Below are 27,974 nucleotides of genomic sequence, written 5' to 3'. Positions count from 1 at the left end.
AAGCTCGAGAACGTTCCTTCATTCTTTTTTTTTTTTTTTTTTTTTTTGAGAGAGAGAGAGAGAGAGAGAGAGCACACGCAAGGCGGGGGGAGGGGGAGGCAGAGAAAGAGAGAGAGACTATTTTTATTAATTTTTTAAAAAAGTTTATTTTGAGAGAGATTGACAGCATGCACGGGAGAGGAGCAGAGAGAGACAGAGAGAGAGAGAGAATCCCAAGCAAGCTCCACGCTGTCAGCACAGACCCCGATGTGGGTCTTGAACTGACGAACCTCAAGATCACGACCTGAGTTGAAACCAAGAGTCAGATGCTCAACCAACAGAGCCTCCCTGGCACCCCCTCCTTGACTCTTTTAAAAAACTTCATTCAACCTTTTGTTAAGTGTACAATTCAGTGATTTTTCATATATTCACAAATTGTGCACCCGAGAAGCAGAAACCTAAATGTCCAGCAACTAATTAATGGACGCCCGAAATATGGTCTCTGCATACAATGAAATATTTATTCAGCCATAGAAAGGAAAGAGGTACAGATTCGTCCTACAACCTGGAGGAACCTCGAAAACATTACACGACATGGGAGGAGCTTGCCACAAAAGATCACATGGCGGGAATCCATCCGTACGAGGCATCAGGAAGAGGCAAATCCATGAGAGGCAGAAGGTAGGCTCATGACTGCCAGGAGCTGGGCCAGGAGTGGGGGGCCAGGAGAGTGACTGCCGATGACTGCGGAGTTTCTTTTGGGGGAGACGAAAATTCTGGAACGTTGGCCATTGTGAACAACACTGCTGTGGACACTCACACGCTAGTTTTTATGTAGATGTATGTTTTCATTTCTCTTGGGTGTATTCCTGGGGCTGGAGTCGCTGGGTCATGTGCCAACTCCACGTTTAACATTTTGATGAACTGCCAAGCTCTTTTCCAAAGTAGACACGGCATTTCACATGCCCACCAGCGGGGTGTGAGGGGGCCCTATCCCGCCACCGTGAGATCATGCCCTGAGCCGAAATCAAGAGTGGGACGCTTAACTGACTGAGCCACCCAAGTGCCCCTCTTTTCCTCTATTTAAATGGGGCTACTTGTCTTTGTTTGAGTCGTAAGTGTTCTTTATCTACCCTGGATACAAGAGCCCTATCAGATATATGATTTGCACGTACTTTCTCCCATTCTCTGCATTCTTTTCACTTTCTTGACCGTGCCTCTGAATCACAGTTTTGTTTTGTTTTAATTTTGCGAGTCCAATGTATCTAATGTTTTCTGTTGCTGCTTCTGCTTTTTGCGTCATAGCTGAGAAGTTCTTGCCTAATCCGAGATCCATCCGTCCAGTGACGACGAACCGCGTGTCTGTCTGGGATTGGGGATGTGCTTGGACATGGGCGTACAATGGTAAAGGAGACGGACATTGTCCCTGCCCTCACAGACCCGACGTTCTTCTGGGAGTGGAGGGCAATAGGCAAGTCAAGGGATAAACAAAGAAGACGATTTCAGATAGAGATTAGTGCCGTGGAAAACAAAAGGTTACGTGATAGAGAGGATGTTCTAGAAGGGGCTCTTTTTTTTTTTTTTTAACGTTTATTTATTTTTTTGGGACAGAGAGAGACAGAGCATGAACGGGGGAGGGGCAGAGAGAGAGGGAGACACAGAATCAGAAACAGGCTCCAGGCTCTGAGCCATCAGCCCAGAGCCCGACGCGGGGCTCGAACTCACGGACCGCGAGATCGTGACCTGGCTGAAGTCGGACGCTTAACCGACTGCGCCACCCAGGCGCCCCTAGAAGGGGCTCTTTCTATTGGGATGCTGGGGAAGGCCTCTCCGAGGGGAACGCTTGACATCTGCATGAGGGGTCCGCTGCCGTAAGTTGACACACCTGAAGCCCCCTTAGCCCTGGGCTTTCCTGTCATCGAGCCACTACTTGCCCTCCACTGTGGAAGTCTATTCGAGTAGAACCTTCTGTGGTCAGCAGCCAACAGCGTTCACCCCGAAATAACTGCTTGCTCCCCTGCTAGACTGTAAGCCCCACGAGGCCACGAGAGTATTTGTCTAGCTCAGATTTGCACCCAGGCAACTCTTTTTTTTTCTTTTTTTTAATTTTTTCATTTATTTATTGTCGAGAGACAGAGCACAATTGCGGAGGGGCAGAGAGAGGAGGAGACAGAACCTAAGGCAGGCTCCAGGCTCCGAGCTGTCGGCACAGAGCCCGACGCGGGGCACGAACGCCCAAACCGCGAGATCACGACCTGAGCCCAAGTCGGACGCTTGACCGACTGAGCGCCCCGGCACCCAGGCAACTCTTAAATGGAACGTGTTTGCCAAAGTTTAAGGATCAAGAGATTTCGCAGAGAGGTCCGGGTGTTCTGCTCTGCTTTCCCTAGACAATTGGGCTTGGCACCCGCCATGCCAAGGTTCCTGCAGTGGGAATGCCGGTGAGGGCAAAGCGCACAACCCTGGATGTCAGCTCTGAAGCTGGAAGCGACCGCCAGGGGAGGGCGCAACAGAGAGGATCACCTTTCGCAGAAACACTTTTCTTGCAGATTGCAGGAAGATCTTAGCTCATTTATATTCCGTGCCTGCCCCCTGCAGGCGAGTGAGTTTGTGATCCCTTTGGAACCATAATGGGCCCAGGGCCAGGAATGAATGCATGCATGCATGCGTGCCTGCAAGCATGCATTTATACCACTCCCTCAATTTTTGACGCAGTACATTAAACAAGGTGTCAAATATTGTCATTTGATTTCTAAAGAAACATGAATTAGCTTGCTGGGTATAGGGTGCGGATTTCAGTTTAAACAAATACTGTCACAGTATTTAGTTCCGGCGTACCATTTTCCTTTGCCGCCTTTGCTGGGCCGAGTTGACCTCGCGGTGCTCAGAACCGCGGTTCCCTTGAAAACCAGCCCTTTACGCTTTCCGTCCAATAGGGGGCGACAGCAACAACGAATAGAAGGAGAACAATAGTTAAAGGCGAAATACAGCCAAGGTGCTTCCTACAGGGATGCTGAGCCCGTGGAGTCATATTCTGGATGGGAGCCACTTTTGCGGGGGGAGGAGGGGGAGATTACTTAATATATAATGCATTCAGGTGGTTCAATCCCCATTCGCTGGTATCTGGCCTCCCACTCATTTCCATCACAGGTATGACTTCTTTGACCCTTGTGCGCTCTCCCAAAGGCTTTTAAGCGTGTCCGAACAAATAGAAATATCTATTTACACCCCCAACTTTACCCCAAAAGGGAGCAACACCGTTCTGGACCCTGCTTTGTGCGCTCATGACGTATCGGGTTAGAATGTTCCATATCAGTCCATAGAGAAGGTCTCTCCCCACCCCAGACTCCCCTCCCTCACCTCTTTCACGGCTGCATTGGTTCTCCTTGCAGACCTGTGTCATACTCTATTCACCCAGGCCCCTACCGATGGGCATGTTAGGTCGCTCCTAACCTTTTGCGGCTGGAAATAAAGTTCAGTGAATAACCTTGAACAGATTTACACACACGTGAGCCTGGCTATAGCAGCGGCTGTAGCCCCACCTGCACAGGAGAATCACCCAGGGGGACTTTAAGCATCCCAGCCCCCTGGCTGGACCTGAGATCAATTGCATCGGCACCTCCGAGTGTGGGGTCAGGGCACCACGCTAACTCCAGGGTCCAGCCAGCCCTGGGCACCGCTGACCTCTAGGGGAACTTGACTGGTCAAGAGCACGTAGGCTTGTAAATCTGCTAGACATTGCCAAGTGGCCTCTGGTGGGGGTTATGCCCACGTGCACCCCCACCAGTGTGGACAGGGGCTGGGTCTCCCTAGCCTCACCACAGAGCAGGCTTGTCCAACTTTGATCTTTGCTGACCTGCTAGTTTATTTTGAAGGGATCTCTGCCCTGCCTTAATTTGGGCTGAAAGGGAGCATATGTTTGAGAGCCATTTAATCTATCTGGTCGTGGCCTGGGCCGGTTTTTGCTTTCGTTTTTTTTGCTTAGATTGGCTTCTGTATACATCAGCAAGATGAATTCTTTGTGATTTGAGTTGCAAATACTGTTCCCTGCTTTGTCTTTTGTTTTCACACTTTGCACGAGGCACTATGTGTCGTTTATGTTGTTTCTCCTTGAAGAGCACTCTTTATCCATATAAATGTGTCCTTGTTTTGTTCTAGGTTTGGATTTTGAGTCAAGCCTGAAAGACCTTTCTCATTTCAGCCTTCTTCCCGGGCTTGCTTCGGAAACTTCTGCGGTCTCCTTTATTTACATTCAAAGCCGTGATGCTTTCGGATTGCCCCTGATCAGTGGTGCGAGGTACGAATCCAGTTTTTTGTTTCTTTCCAACGGTCAATTGTATCATTACCTTTATCAAGGAGTAAGATAGGAACTGCTTTGGGCTGCCTCAAACTGGAATTTGTTTTTGACTTTTTATTTATAGCAACACCTGCTCCTCCTTTCCTTTTTTACCTGCCTTGACACTGTTACTAGTCTTTGTGGTCTGGCAGGATAAGGAATGAATGAGTGAGTCAGCCAGGGAGGGAGGAAGACCGAATGAGTCAGCTTTTGCACTCAGAGGAACCCAAAGGGGGAGATAACCAGAATACAAATAACCAGAATACAAAGTAAACAGTGATCCCACCAGCGTTCTGGAAGCAATCCACTTGCTATCCCCTCCTATTTGAAATGCTTCCTTCTTTCCAGTCCCTCCGCACCTAGAACCCAGAGTCAAACACGGGGTGGGGTCAGTTCCATTGGTCTGCTGCGTTAAGTCACCCGCTTGGAGGTCCCCTTTGGAGGCTAGGAGGTCTGCAGCTCTGCAGCCTGGGCGGGGGTGGGGGGTGGGGAGGAGGAATAAGGAAGAGGGAGAGGCAAGCAGTGGGAGGGAAGAGGAGGGCAGAAGACAAGGGAGGAGGGGGAAGGGAGGAGGAGGAGACAATAGGGAGAAAGGAGAAGGGGTAAGTGGTGGAGATAACGGGGAGGGTTAAAAAGGAAGAGAGAAGGGGGAAGAAAGGAAGGGAGGGGAGGTAAGAGAAGAGGCGGAGGAGGGGTTGGGAAGTGGGAGGAGCAAGGAGGGGGAGGGGAGGAGGGGAGCAGGGAGGGCCTAAGGAGGGCTTCCACAAGGAAGGGGAGGAGGGAGGAGGGAGAGGGAGTAGGGAAGGGTGAGGGAAAGGAGAAAGAGGGGTTGGGGAGGAGGAAGTGGGAGAACGAGAAGGGGGTTGGGAGGGAGGAGGGGGAGGGAGGAGCAGAAAGCCCCTCCTCCAGCCCCTGCCACGGAGTTGCGCAACCCGCCCGGACTGGGATTGGTCGTAGGCGAATCAAGAGGCCCCGCCCCCACGGCCCAGCGGCCAATGGCCGGAGGGGGGCGTGGCGGCGCGGCCTGGATCCCAGCGCGCGCCCTGTGCGCCCTCGGAGCCGCCGCCGCGCTCGCAGCTCGCAGCTCGCCCCTCGCAGCCCGCGCCGCTGTCGCCGCTGCCACCACCGCCGCCCGCCCTCCGCGCGTCCCCGCCGCGCTCCTTTCCCTGCGGCCGGCCCGGGGAGCGCTCGGTCGCTCCGGGCAGAGTGTCCCTGCTGCGGCCCTACGGCGATGGCCACCAAGATCGACAAAGAGGCTTGCCGGGCGGCGTACAACCTGGTGCGCGACGACTGCTCGGCCGTCATCTGGTGAGGAACTTTCCATTGCTCTCCAAGCCCCGCTCCCCGGGCTCGCGAGGGGCCTGGTGCACTGAGCCGGCTTCCAAACGGGACGGATTAAGGGTCATGCCGTGCTGTCTCCCGCAGCCTTAACCCAGGACAGCGTGGAAAGCCAGCGCTGGCTTCTCCCTATTCAGAGCATCCTTTAGATTGTCCTGCTGGAAGCTTGGCACCTGGCTGCTACCATCGCTGATGTGTGTATGTGTGTGTTTTTTCTTCTCCCAATCCAAAGGGTGACTTTTAAATATGACGGCTCCACCATCGTCCCCGGCGAGCAGGGAGCACAGTATCAGGACTTCATCCAACAGTGCACAGGTAGGGAAACGCGCCTTCGAGGGGGGTGGGGGTGGGGAGATTGCTGATCTTTGGGGGAAATTGTCAACGCGGGAAAGAGGAGCTTCTGTGGAGGCCAAGCTGGGAGGAGCCTGGCCACCCCCACCGCGCCTCTGGCGCTGGGGGAACCAGATTTGAGGAGTTTAAAGCCTCGTGAAACGTGCTCCCTCTGGACATCCAGAGCAACCAGGGGGCACTGCCTGGCTCCCTTGCTCCCACAGTACCCTCTCCAGAAGAGATGGCTCCTTTGGCTCCTCTGCCCCCTGCGGGTCACTGGTTTTCCAAGGGTCAACTCAGTGTGGTTCCAGACTCGTCTTCCGCCCTCCCCACCTTCACCAGTCAGTGAGCCGAAATAAAAACAATCCTGGAACTTGCAGGAGAAAGAAACTCAGCTATATCCTCCTTTCTCCCGAGATCATTGTCCGTGTTTTGGTTATATGTGTGTTTTTTACTTGTAGGAAATAGAGCCAGATAGGACAGAGTACACGCCATATGACAAGTACAATTTCATTGATGTGAAATTGTAGAAAAGGCAAATCTGATGTGTGGTGTGAAAAGTCAGAAGAGTGATCTCCTTTTGGGGTAGATAGCCACTGACTTGGGAGGGGCCCACGGAAGGCCGCGGGCTTTTGGAAATGTCTCCTCTTTCTATCTGGGAGGTGATTACACAGGTGTGTACCTAGGTAAGAAATCATTGAGCAAAATACTTCTGATGTGTAAACTTTGTGCACTTCCCTGGGGGTGTGTTAAACCATTGAAAGGAAGGAATGCATGGTGTATATAACCACAGACCCCTCGGTAGAGGCAAAAAGCCCAGCCCCTTTGGGCATGGGACCCATTCCAGGTCTCTGGTGTCTAGCTTTGAAACAGATGTGCAAACAAAGGCAGTGTGGCCTGGAGGTTAGAATCACCGACTGGCCACTTCCTGGCTGTGTGACTGGGGGCAAGTTACTTAACCTCTCGGGGCCCTGGTTTCCTTACCTGTAGTCTCAGGGGACTGCTGTGAGGGTAACTGAGTCAACGTGTGTAAAATGCTCAGGGCAGTGCCTGTACAAAACTACGCGGCCAACCGTAAAATGAAGAAAACGTACGAGATTGTGCCACAGGATCACGTGGCCGCGCCTTTCCTTCACTGTTTCCTTAAGCAAATGGTATTTTGTCTTTGGTTTAATTGAAAGAATATTTCTGAAGAGTCTGCTGTGGGCTGGGCGGTCCTAAGGCGTACAGATTGCTTAAAAATTAAACCTAAAATATCAGAGGTATGAAATGCTGTAACAGCTCACGTTGAATAAGGCACCGAGGGTGTCTCGTGGAGAGCCGCTGGGGCGGGATTTGAACCCAGGCCCCTGACTCAGGATCCCTGCCTCTGTACCACCACTACCCTTCCTCCGCTGTGGTGGATGCTTTTGCAAGCAGCATAAGTACAAACTCTTGGCTTTCCCCCCAGTCTGGTGGACAACCAGGAGATTTAACAATATTTTTTGCCTGGTCGGATCTGAGGCTTTGTCCGACCGGCCAGCTTCCCTCCTCGCTGAATTCAGGAACAGAAAACTAGCAGTTTCTTTCCTCCCTTTGACCATCCATCACTTCCCCCCCAACCCCCCTCCCCCCCCCGCCCCCGCCGCCGCCGCCGCCGCCGCCGCCATCAGACGGGGTCTTGCTTCTGAAGCTATTGTTCGCTCCAGCAAGTAGGAGAAGGTGACCCAGGGACGAAAGTGCATCCTGTCAATAGAAGAGTCTCTGAACAGATGCTCGTGGCCATTGGAAGGGCTTGGTGCGGTCAGAGAATACTTCCTTCCTCCCCTGGGGCCTTGCAGGCGTGTTACTCTGACCCTTCCCCCAGTGGCAGGGATGGGAGTGGGGAGTGCCTGGCGGGGGAACTAAAAATGCCTTCCCTGCTACTCGTTGATCTTATGAATGGGCTGTGGGATCCGAAGGCTCCGTCTGCTTTGGCTGGAAATCTGCCTGCCTTCCCCAGCCATCTGTTGGACAAATGTATAGACGAGTTAGGGTTGCTGTGTCTGCACTGGTTCCCCTCGGAAAACCACGGCCGTGTCCTCGTGACCCAGTGACAAAGGACTCAGAACGCACGGGCCGGTAGCTTTCTACACGCAAGTCGCTGCACTTGGCGTGCCTTGTCCCCATGACTGAGATCGTTCCCCTTCCACAGGTGAGTACCCCAAGGCCCAGCGCAGTTAAGTAACTTGCCCGCCATCACGTAGTTAGGACGCGGCAGAGCTGGGACTGGAACCCAGGCAGGCTGTCTCCAAGTCCCATGTTCGTGGCCTCGTCTCTCTAAGGAAGTGGGTTTAGATTTTTTTTTTTTTTAAAGTTTTATTTATTTAAGTAATCTCCACACCCCACGTGGGGCTTGAACTCACGACCCCGAGATCAAGGGTTGCTCACCCTTCCGACCGAGCCTGCCAGGTACCCCGGAAGTGGTTTAGATTCTCATTTTCAAGCCAGGAGGCTTCTTTAGTGCTACAGTAGGTTCCAGTTCGTTTGCAGGACATACATCACTTATGTGATGCGGGGAGGGCTCTCCGTGGCCCTAATTCCCAGGCAGGTGTCTTGCAAGCCTGAGGGGCCCAGGCCGTGGGGACAGGCTCTCGCTCTGGCCCAGCCTTCCCCTTTCCAAACATCTAACAAGGTGCAAAGGGGACTTAGAAGCCAGAAGCCATCACTCCATCTCTCCCTCCAAAGGTGCTGGGGTGGGGGGGGGAGGGGCGGTGGGGCGGGGCGTTTCCTCCCGGGCTTTCTCTCCTCCCAGACAGCCCGCTTCTTGCATTCTCTCCCAAGCAGCCCTTCTTTCCCAGCCCCGTGCCCTATGGCTGCTGCCATCCTGCCTGCCCAGCTTCTGCCTCTCATCTCTCCTCGCCCCCAGGCCTGGCCTCTCCTTGGCTGCGGCTGTTTTCTGGAAGGTTGCTCATCTTCCTGTTTCTGCTGGCAGGGTTTGGAGCCCTCTGTGTTCTGTATTGCCTCTTTTGGTGCTGGATGCACCTGCCGCCCCCCCCCCCCCACCCCTGCTTTACTGCCTCCTCTCTTGGTTTTTTGCCCCACGCCTCAGTGTGGTCCGAGAGATGGTCCGAGAGCTCGCATAGTGGGGTGTGTTTTTTATTTCCACGGCCCGGAGTTAGAAAATCTTTAGAGTCACATCCCAACTGTGTCTCTTGCTTGCTGTGTGGCCTTGGGCAAGGACATCCCCTTCTCTGTGCCTCAGTGTTCTAGTCTGTGAAATGGGCGTCCTGGCGGTGCTCACCTCTGACAGTGACTGGGAGGGTTGGCCGAAAGAACACATTTAAAAGGAGGGCGCAGGCCGCCGATGGCACGTCGACTGTTGGTACTTTTTATGGGGTTTACTCTCGTAGCTCTTACGAGGACGTTGTGTTTTCTGTTCTGAAGCTCCCGGTATGTACCTCAGCACCGTGCCCAGTGGGCCCAGAGCTCCAGATTAGCCCCAGTAGCCACTCGACCCCAGGGTGGCGCCTTGGACCTCTCGCCTGGGTCTGCACGCAGTAACGCTCAGTCCATAAGCACCGACTGCGGAAGAGATGGTTGGCACAGCGGTTCAAGGTTTAGGCTGCATCGGGCCGGCCTGGCTTCCAGGTCGGGCCAGTCATGTGACCTGGGGCAGTTGCGTGACCTACCTGCGCATCCTTTGCTACAGTGTGGTCATTAGGTGGGTTAAGGAAGCAATTCACCGTGCTGACAACGTCCTAAGCGTTCCTTAAGTGTTAATGACTGTGATTGTCATCTCCTTCATCTCCTTGGTGGAACTTAATTGGTGTGGCAGGAGCCTGTGTGGTCTGACAGCACCAGAGAGGTGGGAGGGTCAAGAAGCGATGGGGAGGAAAGGCGTAGCCAGCTGTGCTGGAGGGCGGGGGGTGCCCCCGACAGAGCCTCCTGGGGGAGCCGAGGGGAGCCACTTGCCAGGCCGAGTGGATATGTGATCTCTCTGATTGCGGCAGAGAGGGCCTGTGGATCATGGGTACGCGACGATCAGTGGCTCAAGCTGTCTATGAAATCACGTTTTGTTTTTGTACTTGATAAGTAATGTGTGTCCCTGGTGGAATATTGAGAAAGCCAGACTAAGCAAAAAGAAGACAATAGAAACTGGATATAGTTCAGATACGCTTTTATTACTCAGAAATGGGTTCATTAATTCGTGTGTCCTTCCTCCCTTCCTCCCTTCCTCCCTTCCTTCCTTCCTTCCTTCCTTCCTCCTTCCTCCTTCCTCCTTCCTTCCCTTCATGCCTCCCTCCCTTCCTCCCTCCCTTTCTTCCTTCCACGTATGTGAGTGTCTCTTCTGCAGGGTCCTGTTCTGGGCACTGAGGATAAATATAGAAACAGAGAAGGTCCCTGTCCTCAGAGAGCTCATGTTTTATTGTCATTGCCCAGCCTTTAAAATGGCTACGTAATGTTCTCTCATATAAGTGTAACATTGTTTAACCAATTCTTCGTTGATGGACCCCAAAGTACTCCGTCGCAAGCCCGTTTTATTTTGGAAAGGATCCAAGCACCTGGGAATGAATCCAGTTTTCTGTGGGTGCATATTTTGGAGCCGATCGGGTACGAGCATCGAGCATCGATGGTCAAGCCAGGATATCTTGCCTGGACTTGTAGCCTTGAGGTGCTGTGTGACCTTGGGCAAGACTCCTGCATTTTGTTTCCCCCTCTGTAAGAGGGGGATAATGACCTCACCGCTTTGTTGTGAGAATACATTGACATGATATATACAAAGCGGCACTTGGTATGGCCTCAGGGCTCAAAACTATGGTTGTTGCTAATGTGGAACCTTCTTGGAAGGTGTCACACATCAACGGATAGGTTGAAATAAACTTGGAGGTCAGTGTCCGCGTGAAGCTTGATTGGGGTAGATGCCCTGTGATGTTGGCTAGATGAGGGTCTGGGTGCAGATGATATTCCCACGATGCTTTGTTGAGCCTGGAGTCTTCAGCTCAAAACCTCACTCACAGGGAAAAGCGGGGTTTGATATTTTTGTCCATACTTGGACGTCCCCTCCTTGGGGTGGGGGGCTTCTCTCATTTCAGAGTAATCCCCGCTCTGCCAGTGTAGTTCCGGGGAAGCTGACTTAACTCGGTACTGCCCCACTGGGAAGACGCTGGCCACTCAGAGTAAGCCGTGTCCTCTGTTGGCTGATTGGTTCGGGCTTGGGCCCTCGTGACTCAAGTCGAGCCAATCGGCTGCATCCCTGATACTTTGGACAGCGTTGCTGGGCGAGCCCATTTTGCTCTGGGATTAAGACCTGTTAGCATAGTGAAGGCCTGGAGCTTTCGGGACCCTTGCACCCTGTGGGGACTCGGGAGCAGAGCCAGAGATGGGGAGCGGGTCCTAGAGGGCGTGGCTTAAACTCTCAGGTGCAGCCACACGCCTGGAGCTCTGTCCTGAGGCCGTTTGCTTCCAGGGGCCAGTTCAATTTCTTTTCCTCAAGCCAACTTGAGTAGGCTCTTTATCATTTCCATCGAAAAGAGCCGAGGCCATAGCTCCCAGGGTAGATGGCTGGGCGGGGCTGAGGGAGGAGAATCCAGGCTGGCCCAGGAATTCAAAAGCTCTCCTATGAGGATTAGGTGAGGTATCCGGGCATTTTTAGCTTGGAGAGGCACCTCAGGGGACTTGAGTGTTGTCCTTGGTGTTTGAGGGGCTGCCGTGTGTGGCGTGTGCCCACTTCACTTCTTCACACCCCAACCCCACGTGGTAGAAGGACCAGACAGTAGGAATTTCAGGGGTAGATTGTAGGTTCACGTGAGGAAGGACTGTCCTTGGGTTAGAATGGGCTGTCACTGAAGGTAGTGAGACCCCCATCGTGGGAGGTATGTCAGGAGTGGTTGCCTGACCACTTAGCACAGATGTTTAAGAAAGGGTTTGAAAGGGGCCATCCGTGACCATGCACTCTCTTCTTCTGGTCTGTTCTGCTCCCAGGAAGAGAAACAGAATGCATTAGTATAGGCGCCGGATGGGCTCAGCCCTACCAGGGGCTGAGAGCGGCAGTCGGGTGGTTTCTAAGGAAAATGGGTGCGTTTATAGTTAGAGAAAATACTATTTATTCTGACACTTGCCCAAGAACAGTAAGGCAGGCTTTATTCAGGGGGACTGTGTGACAGGTGTAGGGACCATTACCGTGCGGGTTTGCAACGGGGGAGGGGGATCAGGCTCAGTTCTGAATACGACAAGAAAAAGTCCGAATTTATAGTCAAGAAGCAAGATGGGGGCCAGTGGATGGGGAGTGGCCAAGAGGAAGTGTCAGGGCTGAGGGCGATTCTGGCCGAACTGCTAAACTTAGCAGGATTCTTGCTGAACGCGAGTAACGCACAGATGAACACAGAAGTCCGAAAGTTGAGACCTAGGTGAAGAAGCGTTCAGAAGGCCAGATTAGAATTTGGTCAAGGACGGAAACTTGGCTGCTACCAAAAGAAAGCGGACGGGGCGCGAATAAGACAAATGCCCTTGTCTGGGGCCTCTGCGTGTCCAGCTGCACAACGCACGTACAATCGGCGGTCAGTTTTTTGTGCTGTTCTGCACTTGGCTGTTTCCCGACCCCCTTGTGGCCCATGCATGTACAGCCTCCAGAAATTTCAGCCAAAAGGTCAGGAGAGAAACGTCTAGTGAGTCTAAGGGAATAGGAGGTCGAAAGGAAGCTTTAAATCTGCAACAGTGCTGTGAACGTGGCAAAGCGCTAAGCAGTCTGTCCGCCCATCGAACGAACGATGACGGAGCACCTCCTTTGTTCCAGAGACAGCGTTGGGTTTATGATTTTTAGGTGGCACTTTGAAGGCTAGTGAGCCACTACCTGCACGGCTCTCTGCGATATACAGTGTCTCGCTGCTTTCTTTTCCCACACGTGGGTCGCGGAGGGGTTTTGAGCTGCACTGCCTTGCTTCCTTGTGTCCTAAGATGCATGGGCGCGCTTGAGATGGCTCGTCTGGATTGCCTCTGGGGTGATAGTGGTGCCTGCTTTTGACTTTGTGGTCTTTCCCCTTCCATGGGGAAGGCTGCTACCTGTCCATCGGCCTGGTAAGTAGCGTGTCCTTGTTCAGAAAGAGTCTTCGATGACTTGAATTGAATTGAATTGAATTGAATTGAATTGAATTGAGTTTTTGCTCCTTGAAAATCGCTGGGAGTTGGTGCAGACTTTTAAAGTTTTGCTTGTGGAGCGACTAGGTGTTCCCTCCGCCCCCTGTCCCCTCACCCCTAGAGCACGGCACCCCACGCATAGGTCTTTGGTAATCTGGTCACCAAAAGTAGTGGCCGTTTCTTTGTCCTTATTCCATTCTGTGTCCTCCCAGCTTTTGTCGGTGAGCACGACTCACTGAAAAAACACGTTTCCTTCCCTCTGCTTCCCCCTGCGAACACACATACTTCTCCTTTTATGTCTCTTACCTCCTGTTCTCATTTTCTGCTCCCGCTTCTCTTTTTCCTTCTTGCCCCACAAGAGTGGGCGTTTCCCACCCTTGATCTTGGCTTTTCCTTCTGCAGGGAATGGGGTGAGCGCCTGCTGGGTGCCACGCCCTTTGACTGGTGACTGCGTAGCCCAGGGCCAGGTGGCGTCAACTCCTCTCCCCTTTGGAACATCTGGTGGCTTTTGCCCATAAGGTCCAAATGCTGAGCGATAACACAGAATGCCCCTTACGAGCCCTCCCATTGCTCGTCCCCAACACAGAGGGTTCTGACCCCTTGATTGCTCAAAGGCCAGGCTCCGTGCGGACGCTTTGCACATATTGGCACAGATACTGTTTCGTATCCGTGAAGGATGTGTGTGTGTGTGATGAGTAAGTAGGAGTTTCCCCGTTTCACTGATGAGGAGTCTGACCATTTCCTTGAAGAGTCGAAAGTTGCTTGCTTGAGATGGGCGAGTAGGTGGCCTTGGACCCCAGATCTGTGTCCAAGGAGCTTTGTCCTCCCGGAGGACTTCTATACGCCTGTCAAGGCCCAGTGGAAATGTCCCCTCCGTGCAGATGGCCTCCTTGCCTCCGTGATGCTCACCACATTGTGCGGGGTGAGGGGTGCCTGTTTCTTCAGCGCTGCAGCAAGGGCCTGGAGAGAGCGACTCGGGCCGGGGTGGTGGCCTCCTTGGTGGCGAACCCCTGCCCCCCCCCGTGGTTAGCCGGTCCCAATCTCTTTTCCTTACGTGGGCCCAAGTCGCGGGCTGCAGCACTCAGCAGCGCCTCACGTCGTCGTCGTACCCACGTCTGTCTGTCGTCTGACTTTCCCTGCTGGAGGCTGAGCTCCCCCCGGGGCGGAATCCTGGTTGCTGTCCCGTCAGCACCTGAAACAGCACCTGGCATTCTCATCTGCTGCTTGTTGAGTAGAGGAATGACAGTCCCCTGAGATGTTTGAGAGCTGAGCTACCCCCCCCTCCCCCCGGGAAGGCACGCTGTGCCCCTGCTGAGGTTGCAGCCCAGTGGCCCGTATGGACATCTGCAGGTGCCAAGGCTCCCTGGCCGCTGCCTCTGCCTCCACTGGCTTCTGGCTCCAGCTTCCTGCCCCAGGGCCCTTGCATGGCTGCATTCCTCGCCCACCTGATTTTATGTGCTTGGCTTTTCAGATTCAGTTCAGTCAGTGGCCTCAGCAGGGGCAGGTCCCCCGAGGCCTGTGTCTGACCTGATGGCGGGGCTATGCCCTCAGCATTTTGTGTTTTATTTCACCAGCGCATTTTGAACGTTTATTTATTTTTGGGACAGAGAGAGACAGAGCATGAACGGGGGAAGGGCAGAGAGAGAGGGAGACACAGAATCGGAAACAGGCTCCAGGCTCCGAGCCATCAGCCCAGAGCCTGACGCAGGGCTCGAACTCACGGACCGCGAGATCGTGACCTGGCTGAAGTCGGACGCTCAACCGACTGCGCCACCCAGGCGCCCCCACCAGCGCATTTTGAAATCAGCCTGCCTTACGTCCTGAGTTGGTCCTGGACTTGGTTTATCCTCCTCTACCTCATTTTTCCTGTGCCTGCTGGAACAAATTCCCACAAACCGAGTGGCTTGAAATAACGTGATTTTATCATCTGACAGTTCTGGAGGTCAGAAGTCCAAAATCTGTCGCACCGGGCTAAACTCCAGGTGTAGGCAGGGGTGTGGTCTTTCTGGAGGCCCCAGGGGAGAGTCCATTTCCTGGCCTTTTCCAGCTCCCGGAGGCGCCTGTGTCCCTCGACTCAGGGCCCCTCCTCCACCTTCGAGGCCAGCGAGAGCGGGTCGCGTCCTTGTCAAGCTGCTGTGTCTCTGGTTCTGATTCTTTTGCCTCGAGGCTCCTGATTACGTTGGGCCCACCTGCATCATCCAGGATGCTCTCTCCTATCCAGATCCTTAACAATCACCTCTGCAAAGGCCCTTCTGGGTCAGATGCTATAGTCGTGGGTTCTGGAGATTCCGACGCGGACATCGTGGCCAGCCGTCTTGCCAGCCGCTGTGGTCTAATGATTTCATCTCATCTACACCGTGGCCCAGTATGGAAGGTCCCGCTGTAAGTCCCACTCCGTAGGTGGGAAAACTGAGGCTCAGAGATGGGAAGGCCCTGGCCCGAGGTTGCACAGAGGCCCTGCTCTGTTCCTTCCCTGGCGCCTGGGTTCCTGGCCACCACCCCCTGACACCCTGCTGCTTCCCTACGCTTGCAGCTGAAATTCTTTTCAAACAAGCTCTTATGGGGGCGCCTGGGCGGCTCCGTCGGTTAAGCGTCCGACTTCGGCTCAGGTCGTGATCTCGCGGTCCGTGAGTTCGAGCCCCGTGTCGGGCTCTGCGCTGACAGCTCGGAGCCTGGAGCCTGCTTCGGATTCGGTGTCGCCCTCTCCCTCTGTTCCTCCCCTCCTCACGCGTGCGCACGCTCTCTCTTGAAAAAAAAACATTAAAAAAAAAAATCTCTTAAAAAAAAGCAAAAAAGCTTTTTCCTTCCCCCACCCCCCAGTTTTACTGAGAGATACTTGACAGACGTCATTAGCAGCGTAAGGCACAATGGTTTGCTTTCTACGTGCTGTGGAATGATCACCACGGGAGGTTCCGTGGATATCTGTCATCTGACGGGGGGGTGCAATAAAGCAAAAGAGAAAGCATTTCTCTTTGTGATCAGAGCTCTTAGGACCCACGCTCATAATAGCTTTCCGCAAGCTCTTTTCTGGAACGCTCGGGGGCAGACCTAAGGCCTGTGTCCCTGGCTGGTGGCACACGTTAGTGGGACTCACAGCTCAGAGGTGATTTTTCTGGAAGAAGTGGAAAACCTGCGATGGTCTCTGAAGGACACCTCTGTGATTCAAATGCCTCTGTCCTTCCCAGGGGACAATTCTGACTTTGCTACTTCTGTCTGAAAGGATGTTCCGGGAGGTCATCTGATCTGACCCGGAGGTAGTTTTAGTCCCTTTTGGGGGGCTCTAATTCTACCCCGACTGTAGACTGGAGCATGTTGTTCCTGGTTTCAGATAAAAGCCGGTTGCCTCCTCGGGCAGGCCAGGGTTCCCTTTGGGTCACCGTGGGCTCCTGGGGAAAACTGAGAAGAGCCGGGCCCTGGGCTGCGAGCCCCCCTCCGCCCCCCACCCCCCAACAGAGGAGCGCCCGTCTTTACTCCCGCGAGCCCTGCAACCCTGAAGACGATGCCCCTCACCCCGTTCTCGATTTAGCAAAACCCACTGCCACGTGTCCGATTCTGAGAAAATAGCTTACTCTCTCCCTCAGCGTGACTTCTCGTTACTCCCATCCAACAAATACAAATCGAGGACCTGCCGCATGCCAGCCCCTCTGGCCGTAAGGGACATAAGTCACAGAGCTCGCGTTGTCTTGGGAGCACAGGGACCGATCACAGACAAGCTGGCAAATTGGGTCACTCCCGAATGCCCCAAAGAGGGTGAAAAGAAGCAACGGCCTGGAGGTGGCCCGCAGTGGGGCCACCGTCAGCCAGGGTTTGGTCGCGGGAGGCCTAAAGAGGAGGGGACGCTGAGGCAAGCCTGAACGCGAAGGAGGTGGACGCTCGGGTGCCTGGGAGTGGAGTGGGCCCGGCACAAAGGAAGGCCCTCAACAATAAAAAAGAAAATGGGCGAGGGGTTTGAACAGGCTTCTCTCCCAGGAGCCCGGCAATCCCACCCCTTAGTATCTACCCGAGAGAAACGCAGTCACGGGTCTACGTGAAAACTTGGGCGCGAATGTTCACAAGCATCGTTCACGAGAGCCGGGGAGCGGAGACCGCCCGGCTGACCGTCGTCGGATGCAGGATAGACAAAAAGCGTCTCTCCACGTGGTGGGACGTTACCCAGCCATAGCAAGGGAGGAAATCGCGATTTGTCAGCGCCGTGACACTGTCGAGCCTTGAGAACATGATGCCAAGTGAAAGAAGCCAGACGCGAAAGGCCACGCGTTGTGCGATCCCATGTGTTTGAAGGTTCCAGAACGAGGCGCTAGAGAGCTGGGGAGTAGTTGCTGGGGTGGGGGGCAGGGGATGAAGGAAGACAGACCCCCGGCAAGTAGGAGGTCTCCTTTTGGGGCTAACGGAATGTTTTGGAATTAGACCTAACGGCCAATGAATTGTGCGTTTAAAAGGGGTGAATTTTATGATACGTGAATGATGTCTCAGTTTTTGCAATGTGTAGAGGCAAGGGGGTCCGGGGGGCCCCGTGGGCCGCGGCGACGACTCTGGGTTTTACTTGAGCATTTTCTTCCTATGCCTTTGTTCTACAGCCTTCTGGAAGTTTGCCTCGGTCCTTCTCGTGGAGAATCCCCTGCTCAGCATGTTTCGCTCTTGTCACTGTTCTGTCTGTTGCAGACCTGCCCGTCCCCACGGCGACCCTCCACCCCCGTGGGCCCCTCGGATGCACTCAGCGCTGCCCGCCCCGCCCCCGACCCCGCCCCCCCTGCACGTGCCGTGTGCACTTGATGTCCTGGATTTCCATTCTCCTCGCCATTTCCATCGGCTCCGTGATAGTTGACCTCTTGTCATCACTGTCTAGCGTTTTTTCACCGCTGGCTCTGTGCCAAGGCTCGCTTCTGAGGCTTTCGCTCTCCATTCTGGGGAGGATTGATATCCAGGGACATAGGTCCCGTGGCTGTGTTCTCGTCTTCCCGAGCCCGCGCCCAGGACGGAGCCGGTGCCCAGGGCGTGTGTATCTCATTGCCGTCAGCCCTGGCGTCGGAAATGAGCATTTAAAGAAAAGTAGGGGTTCCGTCTCGGATATTCATAGGGGTTAATAAATTGGTGAGTCGGTAAAAGTGAAATGAGTCAGCTGTGAACGTGTGGGCGAACTTGAGGGCTGGAAGGTTACCAGCCGTGGGGATCGGTGGGGGTGCAAACGTTTTGTGAGTTCTGTGCCCGGCACCCAGGGGCACCGGAGTTGAAAGAGCCACACGCCGCAGCCCGGAGAGCTGGGGATCGGAGTGAGAAGCCACTGGCCGCAGTCACCCAGTGGAAAGAGGCAGAGCCGGGACGCAAGCCTGGGGCTCCTGGCTCCCTCAGGCTGCTGGGGTCTAGGATTTGCTTGGCTCCCCGAGACCCAGTTGAAATGTCACTTCCTCTTGGAAGCTCGCCCTGATCGCCACTCCCCAGGCAGAATGAATTTCCTGCTTTCTTTGACGTTCCCATCCGCCCTGTGGAAACTTGTTGCTGTGGCATTACCTGCCCTGTGTCACACGCTCTGTTTTTGTTTGCCGGGCTAGAGTGTACGTCCTTTGAGGGCAGGGATGGTGTCTTCTACTTTTTTCAAAAAATTTTTTCTTTAACGTTTATTTCTTTTTGAGACAGAGAGAGACAGAGGGTGAACAGGGGAGGGGCAGAGAGAGAGAGGGAGACACAGGATCCACAGCAGGCTCCGGGCTGCGAGCCGTCAGCGCAGAGCCCGACGCGGGGCTCGAACTCACAGACCGCGAGATCGTGACCAGAGCCAAAGTCAGACGCCCACCCGACTGAGCCCCCCCTCCCCCCACACCGGCGCCCCAGGGACTGTGTCTTCTTGAGCAAAGTCCCTCTTCACAGATTGTTAATACGTGTCCGCGACGACCGACAGCAAAAACAGATGCAAGAATGCAGAGCGGGGCACGACAGGGGAGTGTGGTGCTTGGACAGTCAGACATTCAGCGTCCCCACGGTGTCTCGCTGCAGGTGCTGTAGGAGTGGGTTCTGCCTCCGGCACCTGGTTGTGGCCTCTGTTCTCTAAGTCAGAAGGTCCCGTCGGGTTTAGCATGGTGACTTCCATTTAAGGAAGTAAAACTAACCATCAAAAAAAAAAAAAAAAAAAAAAAAGCAGCAAGAAAAATCTGGTGCCTTGTCATTTGGGGAGAACCTTCAGCTACCCTGACAATTTGGGTATTCAGATCAGCCCGCTCCCGGAGGGTTCCACCGAAGTAATCACCTTGCCTTCCCTCTGGCTATCGTGCAGTCCATTTTCTCCTGTTTTCTGCCAAAGTGGGAAAGCTGGGTCACTCGCGTGTAATGGAACCGCAGTGAGTCAGGAATCCCTGGAGAAGTCTACCGCCTTGAGGGGCGCCTGGGGGGGCTCCGTGGGTGGAGCGTCCGACTTCGGCTCAGGTCAGGATCTCGCGGTTCGCGGGTTCGAGCCCCGCATCAGGCTCTTGTGTTGACAGCTCAGAGCCTGGAGCCTGTTTCGGATTCTGTGTCTCCCTCTCTCTCTGCCCCTCCCCTGTTCATGCTCTGTCTCTCGCTCAAAAATACACATCAAAAAACAGTTTTTAAAAAGCCTCCCTTTGACGAATGGGGGAGCAGATCTCAGACGGCAGGTGTGGACCCTCTGTATACGGACCCGCAGCACAGAGCACGTAATCAAATCCGGTCTCCGTGCCTGCTCTGTGACGACCGAACCAAGATGTGAACAGGGGCCTTATTCCTAGGGCAATGGGCTTTCTTTCTTTCTCTCTTTCTTTCTTTCTTTCTTTTTTTTTTTTTGTGCTTAGTATTTCCCCCAAATTTTTTGAGTGGGACAGGAGGGTTTTTTTGTTGTGTGTTTAACCAATCGGGGCAAACAGTTAAGAACCACCTTGAAAAAGAGAGCGTGAGTCACATGGGGCTTTTCAGTAATGACAGGTCTCCTGTCAAGGGAGGAACTCGTTCCTATCAGCCTCAGGCCTCAGTCCCCTCCCGGGGGCAGCCACCAAGCCCCCTGTCCTCTGACTCCTAGAGAGGACCTTCTCCACCTCCCAGGTCCTCGTGCGTTACTGCCTGGGCTCCCCTCCCCTCCCCCCACCACGCCTGCCCCCCCACCCCCCACCCCTGTGAGCAGCCCCGTGGAAGGGAGGGCTGCTGTGGTCCCTGTCCAGCTGTCCCCCGGCCCCAGGCAGCAGGATGTTCGAATTCTTTCCCATTTCCTCCCGCACCCACTCCAGGGAGCTCTCTTGGTGGAAGCTGACAGCTCAGCTTTTTGGTGTGTGGGTTGTTTTCTTCCTTACGAGAACCTTGTTTGCATAACTTCTTAGGGAGTCTATATAAGGTAAGGTCAGCTTTAGAGCAGGCTGCAATCATGTCGCGCTCTGGGGCAACTTCCTCCCCACTTCTCCTTCCCTTTTCTTTTGACTCGCTCTTGAGAGCGAGTTCACTGTTGGATGGAGGTTACGAAATGACGCTTGTGCTCTCTCTGTCCCTCTGCTGGCCAGCAGATGTGCGTTAGTGCCCACGAAGTGCCTCGTGCCGTGGGAGATAACACCGAGTGGACAGATGTGGAAGTAGCTAAATAGATAAAGCGGGCACAGAGCGTCTACTTAGGGGGTTACGTAGGTGGTGAGACCCTTATCGTTGGCTCATTTGTACTTCTCATGATTGTCCGCTTTGTGTTTTGTGTGAAATGGAAAAGAATTGTTCAAAGCGTTTATAAACGATCCTCAGTCTCCTCTGGGTTCTATCCCTTTCCAGCCAGGGCTGGCTTCAAGGAGAGGCAGAGGGGAAGACTAGGGTCCCTTTTGGGAGAAGGTGGGGGCCCTTGGTCAGTGTGGGCCCCATGTTGGGGTCACCCTGCTGAGAATGCTGGGTGGGGTGGTCAGAATCGGCCTCTCAGGATTACCTGAGCTGAAGGGGAGGGGGGGGGGATTTCAAATCAGTGGGGGGAGGGCAGGAGAGTCCCTGAGAGCTTGGTGGAGATTCTGTGCCATTCACAGTTTTTGGGAAAATACGGAATGGTTCATCCTGGTGGCCGTGGCGATGCCAGCGAAGCCTGACTCCTCCTTCCTTCCTCCCTCCCTCCTTCCTTCCTGCCCTGTGTGGTCATCTCCCCTCGTTGTGTTTCCTTCCACAGCCGCCCTGTCCTAAGTGCTTAGCATCACACCCCCCGTCCTCTTGCCATGTCTACTCTCGCTCCTGACTCCTTCCTGCCAGTCCAGCCCCAGGCAGAGAGCGTGAGAGGAGGAAATACAGGGGCAGGTGGTGAGGGGTGAAGGTGGTCAATGGGAGAGAAAGGAGGAAAATGCAAGGCCCAGAAGGGGGTGAGAGGGGGAGAGCCCAAGGCAACGCGGGGCATGGAGGAGAGAGCCCAAGGTGACGACAGCGGCATTTCTGGGCGCTTACTCTGCACCAGGCCGTGCCCACGAACTTGGCAATGGCGGCCTCACGTTGTGTGTTAACTTGCTAAGTACATGAAAGCAAAGACCTTGAAGAGAGAGCTGGAACATGGAACCGGGTGGACCCTGCCCGGTGTTGCTCTGCCCTGAGCTGGTGGGGCCTTAGGGCTGGTGGGATCTCTTTCACACTGTGAGGCTCTGTAGGCCACCCACAAGGTTAAGTTCTTCTGAGTGTGGGGTTTATTCACACCATGCGAGGGCCGTCTTTTCGTGGCCAAGGTTCTCGCTGGGTGAGAAGGAGTGGGTGTTCACAGCCCCACATTGGGGATGATGCCTGATGCACAATCAGTCTGTAAATTATGATGATGCAAAGCCAGGCCATACAGGAAGCTCCTTCTCACGATCACTTCCTCAAAACAAGAGAAGTGTGGGTGGGAAGGGAGGGGGTGGGCTGGGCTCGGGGCACTGAAGCTTTTCTGCCCTTGAAACCTCCTGCCACCCCTTTCCCACCAGCGCTGGCACGAATGCTCCTCCCCTCCCCCACCCTCCCTAGGTCAGTGGTTCTCAAGCTTTGGAAGCACCCAGATCCCCCAGGGGCTCGGCTGCCACTCCCCATTCCCAGAGCTTGTGAGTCAGTAGGTCTGGGCTGGACCCGGACAACCACGTGCTCATGGTTTCCTGGGGGGGCAGGGGGGGGTGCTGACTGGACTGGTCCGGGCGCCCCCGCTGCGAGAACCGTCCTCCGCTTAACCAGTGCTCCCACGGGCAGGGCCAGCGTTGTCTGGCTTCTTACCACTTTAGCTCTCTGAGCCTCAGCGTCTTCAGCTGTAAAATGGGCCCAGGAGCAGTGGCGACCTCACAGAGAGCTCGGCACGAAGCGATGTGCCAATACACGTAAGCTTAGGACGGTACCCGGCCCGTCGTCGGCGCCCAGCAGACGGCTCCTGTTATCCTCAGGACCCTTGTTCGTCTTATCTGCGCCCCCCGTGCTTAGCACTGTGCCTGGCACATAGTAGGCCCTCCGGAAATGCCCGTCGGAACTGGAAAGGTAGGGATAGAAAAAGAGCAGTCCCCCGTGAGCCGCGCCCGTCACGTGCCCTCTGTTTCCCGCAGCGCTGTCAGCCGCCTCATGACTCTGCACATGGGGAAACTGAGGCTTGGGGGCATTCGTGCATCTGGTCCAGGTCACAGAGCTGGTATGAAGTCGGGGGTGCTTCTGTTGGATTCCGGAACTTGGACTCTTCGCCTGGGTGCTGGGCTGGGGAGCAGAAGGCTGAACGTGAGCGGCCGGTGTAGACGGCTGGGCTGAGGCCTCTGGGAGAGGGAGCGCGGGGGTCCGCGTGCTGTGGGAGCGTCTGGGCCCGGCTTCCCCCGCTGGGCTTGCCCACACCCTCGGCTCCCCAGTCTCAGGCCCCAGAGGCGTGCCACTGGCCCCCTGGGGACCGGCTGGCACGATGAGAGGGACGGCAGCGTCGAGTACTAACGTTCTCCCGGCCAGTGGTCCACACACGTGTGCCCCCCCACACACCACACACATTTACAATGAGGCTTAGCGCTGCCTTTCTGTGGATGCACCCACGTTTTCCTGTGCGTGAGCGGGGTGCCAGCGGGACAGAAGTGAGGGGTGTGGCGTTTTCCACGCCCCTGCGGTGCTGTGGCTGTGTGTGTGTGTGTGTGTGTGTGTGTGTGTGTGTGTGTGTCTGTGTCTCTGTCTCTCTCAGGTCGGCCCCGTGTGTCTGGAGGAGAGGAGGTGGCCCAGCCCAGACTACGAAGGACCGCCTCCCCCTGCACAAACCAGTCTGCAGTCAAGATGGGCTTAGAGCGGGGGGAGAGAGGCTTCGCGTCTGCGTGGGCAGCTGTGAAAACGTCGCCCCGACCAACCGCGTTTTCCCCGCGCAGGCTCAGCTGACTTCCCGGTGTCATGCCCGATCTGGAGCAGCAAACATTTGCAGGCGTAACGGGACTCTCGCATTTTCTTTTTTTTTTTCAATGTTTTTATTTATTTTTGGGACAGAGAGACAGAGCATGAACGGGGGAGGGGCAGAATGAGAGGGAGACACAGAATCGGAAACAGGCTCCAGGCTCTGAGCCATCAGCCCAGAGCCTGACGCGGGGCTCGAACTCACGGACCGCGAGATCGTGACCTGGCTGAAGTCGGACGCTCAACCGACTGCGCCACCCAGGCGCCCCGGGACTCTCGCATTTTCAAAGACGTCAGCAGTCTTGCTGGCCAGACCGGTGTCAGATAAGCCAGCGCCCAGCGGCCACCCGGGCAAACAGTCCCCCGCTGCCACGATGATGTAAATGACATTGGCCTGCGCTTCTGGAAGGTCCGCAGAGGCCGGGCTCCCCACGCCCTTGGTGACTGACTGCTCGTGGGCCTGTCTCACGCCAAGCCCCGGGCTGGCACTTGGGACAGGCAACTTTTCCACGTGGAGGCTCTGGCCGGCGACGGGGCGGTGGGGATCCAGCTGGAGCCACGCGAACCCAGACATCCCGCGTGGCTGCATCCACTCGGGTCCTCAGACCCGCCGCCTCGTTCCCCGCTCTCCGTCCTGTGGCCACAGCTTCAGGGAGAGGCTTCCGCCGTGGCGGGCCGGGCGGGCCGTCCAGCTTCCGTATTTAATCCCCGTGGGCGACTAGTGATGTGGTCCCCTGTTTGGGAGGATCCCCCACGTGCCTCAGCAGCTGGATGTGAGAGGAGCAGACCTTGGCCGTGGAAGGGACCCATCGGGCCACCGCAGGGGCTGAACTTGCTGAGGGAGAGAAGCCGGGCCCCAGAGGCCGCGGGCGGTGTGATTCCATCTACGTGAAATGCCCCAAACAATCAGATCCGGAGACAGAAAGCAGCTTAGTGTTGCTTAGGGCCGGGCGGACGGGGGCCGGGGAGCGACTGTCGTGGGCGAAAGGGTTTCCTTTTGGGGAAGAGGCATGTGTTCTGGAACGAGGTAGGGGGCTGTGATTGCACAACACTGTGAACGTACTAAATGCCACTGAAGGTATGCTTTAAAATAGTTGACGTGGTGACTTTTATCTTTCACTGTGGCTTTTTCTTTTTTTTCTTAAAAATAAAAAGGGGGGCGGGGCAGGCAGTACCCAAAACAAAAAACTCACCGCGTTTTACGGAGGAGGGAGCGGAGGCTCAGTGTTTGGGGATTAAGTCAGGGTCCGCGAGGGTACGAGATAGAGGTCTCACCCCCACGTGGGAGCCCCTGGACTCCTTCCTTTCCTCCCGTGGCCAGTCTGTCACCAAGCCCTGTCGATCTGACCATGCGGTGTCCCTGAGACTGTCCTTCTCTGTCCCCCTGGACCTCTGTAGGCGGGTCCCCCAGTGGGTGTCCGCCAGGCTCCCGTGGCCGGTGGGGGCAGTTCCCCAAAGGAAGGGGGCTGGGCAGGCACGCCCAAGCCACTCAGGCCTCGGCCTGCAGCCCCCTTGGCCAGGATGCGTTACCTTGGGCACATTGCATGACCTCTGAGCCTCATCTTCACAGGGTGGAGTGCATGTTGATGAAGAAGATGCTGACGTCCCCTCCTGCCCCACTGCCCGCCTCACGGCATCATTATAAAGACCAAATGAGGGGCGCCTGGGTGACTCCGTGGGCTGAGCGTCCGACTCTTGGTTTCGGCTCAGGTCACGATCCCAGGGCTGTGTTCCGTGTCCCAGGTTCCGTGTCCTTTAAGAAATCGGCACCGTGGAGCCTCCTGGCTTGGCCTCTAGTGTCTGGGTCAGGAGTCCGTGGCCTGCAGAGGACCATGTTCCTTGGTTCCCTTGTGGCAGGTGGTTGCCCCTCCAGACAGCTTCTTGGCCAACTTGTGCTCAGGCTTTGAGGTCTTAACGAGGCAGAGAACTGAATCAGCCCCAGACTGTCGTAAACCTATATACCCTGTGTGGGATTCAGCACAGAAGCACCTGGAAAGTCTAGGAAGGAAGATGCCTTGGGTTTTAAGAAAAATACAGGAAACTAAAAAAAGGCCTCAGATGTGGTCCTTTGGCCAGCAGCATTTGTGTCACCGGGGAGCCACTTAGAAACGCAGGCCCCGGGGCCCCATCCGAGACCCGAGGCCTCAGAATCTGCACATTAGCAGGGTCCCCGAGCGATTCAGATACACACGGACATGTCAGAAGCACAGCTCCCCACTGTCGTTGGGAACCTGAGGAATCCGACAGCCGGCAGCTAAAAGCCCTGCCAGGATGGAAAAGCTGATCGAGCAGCTAGTAGGAGAGGAGCCCCCTCCCGCCCCCGCCCAGAACAGTCCCATGCGGGCGTCTCCAGCCAGGGATTGAGATGAGCTGTCCGCGATCATCGCGATTAAAATATGAACCGTTTGGGAACCCAGCTGAGTAAGGATCTATGATTTCCTCAGTGAAAAAACACAGAATTTCGGTGGAAAACACAAAGAGGGGCTTCATCAAATGGGGACCCCGACAATCTAGAAGGTCATCGTCAGCCAGGGGTGGTTCCGCCCCCCAGAGGACGGTTGTTGTCCCTGGGGCGGAGGGGTGATCCTGCAACTAGCGAGTGGAGGCCAGGGATTCTGCTCAGGACGGTCCCCACCGTAAAGAGCGAGTTCCAGCCGTGAGCTAGACGTGGCCCGCGGTCCTGGAGCCGTATCCCACAGCAAGATCGGGGCCACGCGATCCCCCCCAACTCCCACCCCTCAGCTCAGTTCCTATTCCGAGCAGGGCCTCCGGGGCTCAGAAGACTTGAGGAAGGCCTCCCTACATAAAATCCAGAATTTGAGCCCTTCCCCGAGCATGTGAGGGATGGGCGGGGGGGTGGGGGGTGGAGGTCGCAGGGGTCGTGGCCACAGAGGCCAGCTCGTGGCTGCTCCCTGGGGACACCGTCTTGGGACGTTTTAACTGAGCCCCGTGCCCTCTCCTTGCTGTTCTGGCAGATGACGTCCGATTGTTCGCCTTCGTGCGTTTCACCACCGGGGATGCCATGAGCAAGAGGTCCAAGTTTGCCCTCATCACGTGGATTGGTGAGAACGTCAGCGGGCTGCAGCGAGCCAAAACGGGCACGGACAAGACCCTGGTGAAGGAGGTAGTGCAGGTAATTGGCTTTGTGCTCTTTCCAAGGTTGGGCGGGTCACGCCCCACTCAGGGTCGCCGTCCCCAGGGACAGAGCAGGCCGGGTTGGCGCCTGTGACTGAAAGCAAGCTGGGCCACATCTCTGTGCCGCCAGAGCCACCGGCGAAATGTCACCGCAGTTGTATGCAGGGCGCGGGCTCAGGACTTGACCACCCTGTCGTGGAAACATGGCGGCCGGGGGCCCACCTTTGAGGTGGGGCAGGCGGTTCATGAGGAAGGGAGCTGGAAGGATGAAGAAGGGGGCTGGAAGGACTACCAAAATGGGGACCTCTACCTGCTTGGATCGCGGGTGATCATGGTTGGCTCCCAGTGGTGGCCATGACGACCCAATGGGCACCTTCATGCATGGCCTCCCTGAACGGTGCCTGGCACACAGTAGGTACTCAATAACACTTATCCCCCAGTCCTTGCTAGATCAGCAGGAAGAGGGGGAGGTGGGAATACCCTTGGTTTTGTCTCCGAGCTCCTGACACTTCCCCTAGAGGGTTTCTGTTTCCAAGCGGACATATCACAGATCGGCACTGGTGGAAACTTCCGAGGTGGTTCGTTTGGGGCTAAGGCTTGGGGTCACACTGAGAAAAGAAATCTGAATTCCAGAAAGAGAATCCAGGGGAAGGGAGGCGAAGGAGTGCTCTCTCCTCCCCGGAGTGTTCTCCGTCTCGCAAAAGGGTTTCTCAAAGCCCACGATCGGGACATGATGGCGGACGGACGGGTATGGGCTTTCCTTCGGAGGGGATGAAAATATCCTTGAACTGACTGGCGTGAGGCTTGCACGTATCCACGAATGTGTGAAAAGCCACTCACTGCGTCGTAAAAACCCAAACCAGCAACACGCACAGAAACAGGCCGCACGGAACGCGGTATCGTGGGTCGGGTCCTGGCACGGAAAAGCCAGTGGCATCAGAACGGGGCCAGGGGTTTCGTTCATGGTAACCCGTCAGTGTTGGCTTCTCAGTTGCGAGAAACGTACCGCAGCAACGGAAGACCGTAAGCCTCACGAAAACAGAGTGTGATGTGTGGGAGCTCTCGCACTGTCTCCTGCAGCTTTTCTGTGCCTTTAAAATCATCCCTCGCGGAAAACTTTGATTTAACAAATTATATTAGGAAAGAGAAAAAGAAGGCCTTCCGTTGCGTGATCGTGGCCCATTTCTTCCCACCGACCTCTGCGCATCCCCGCGGTCACAGCCTGCAAATCGCACGCGAGGGGGCATCTCCTAAATGATGTGGCTGCCGGCTCCGGGGTGCGCGTTTTTCTGGTGGCTGAGTGTTCCTTTGCCAAGTGCATCGTCGTGGGCCGAATGTTCCCCTGGTGTCGGCCCATCGAGTTGCTGCCAGTTTTTATTTTCATAGATAACGTTCCAACCACCCTTTTCATACACACGGCTCCCCTGCCTCCCCCGCTGACTTATGT

General features: G+C 55.3%; 1 protein-coding gene across 1 annotated transcript in view; it reads left to right on the top strand.

Moving 5' to 3' along the window:
• Positions 1-5,405: 5,405 nt before the first annotated feature.
• The window catches only part of COTL1 (coactosin like F-actin binding protein 1), a 36,814-nt gene continuing 14,245 nt past the window's right edge, over positions 5,406-27,974 (top strand). The window contains exons 1-3 of the mRNA XM_040443250.1: positions 5,406-5,623; positions 5,886-5,968; positions 26,368-26,525. Of these exons, the coding sequence (XP_040299184.1) occupies positions 5,547-5,623; positions 5,886-5,968; positions 26,368-26,525 (318 nt within the window). The 5' untranslated portion in view covers positions 5,406-5,546. The remainder of the gene's footprint in view (positions 5,624-5,885; positions 5,969-26,367; positions 26,526-27,974) is intronic.

Source organism: Herpailurus yagouaroundi, unplaced genomic scaffold (genome assembly GCF_014898765.1).
Source record: "Herpailurus yagouaroundi ecotype Mexico unplaced genomic scaffold, PumYag 190, whole genome shotgun sequence".
Classification (NCBI taxonomy): domain Eukaryota; kingdom Metazoa; phylum Chordata; class Mammalia; order Carnivora; family Felidae; genus Herpailurus; species Herpailurus yagouaroundi.
Note: the sequence above shows the minus strand (reverse complement) of the source record. Positions and strands in the feature narration are given on the sequence as shown.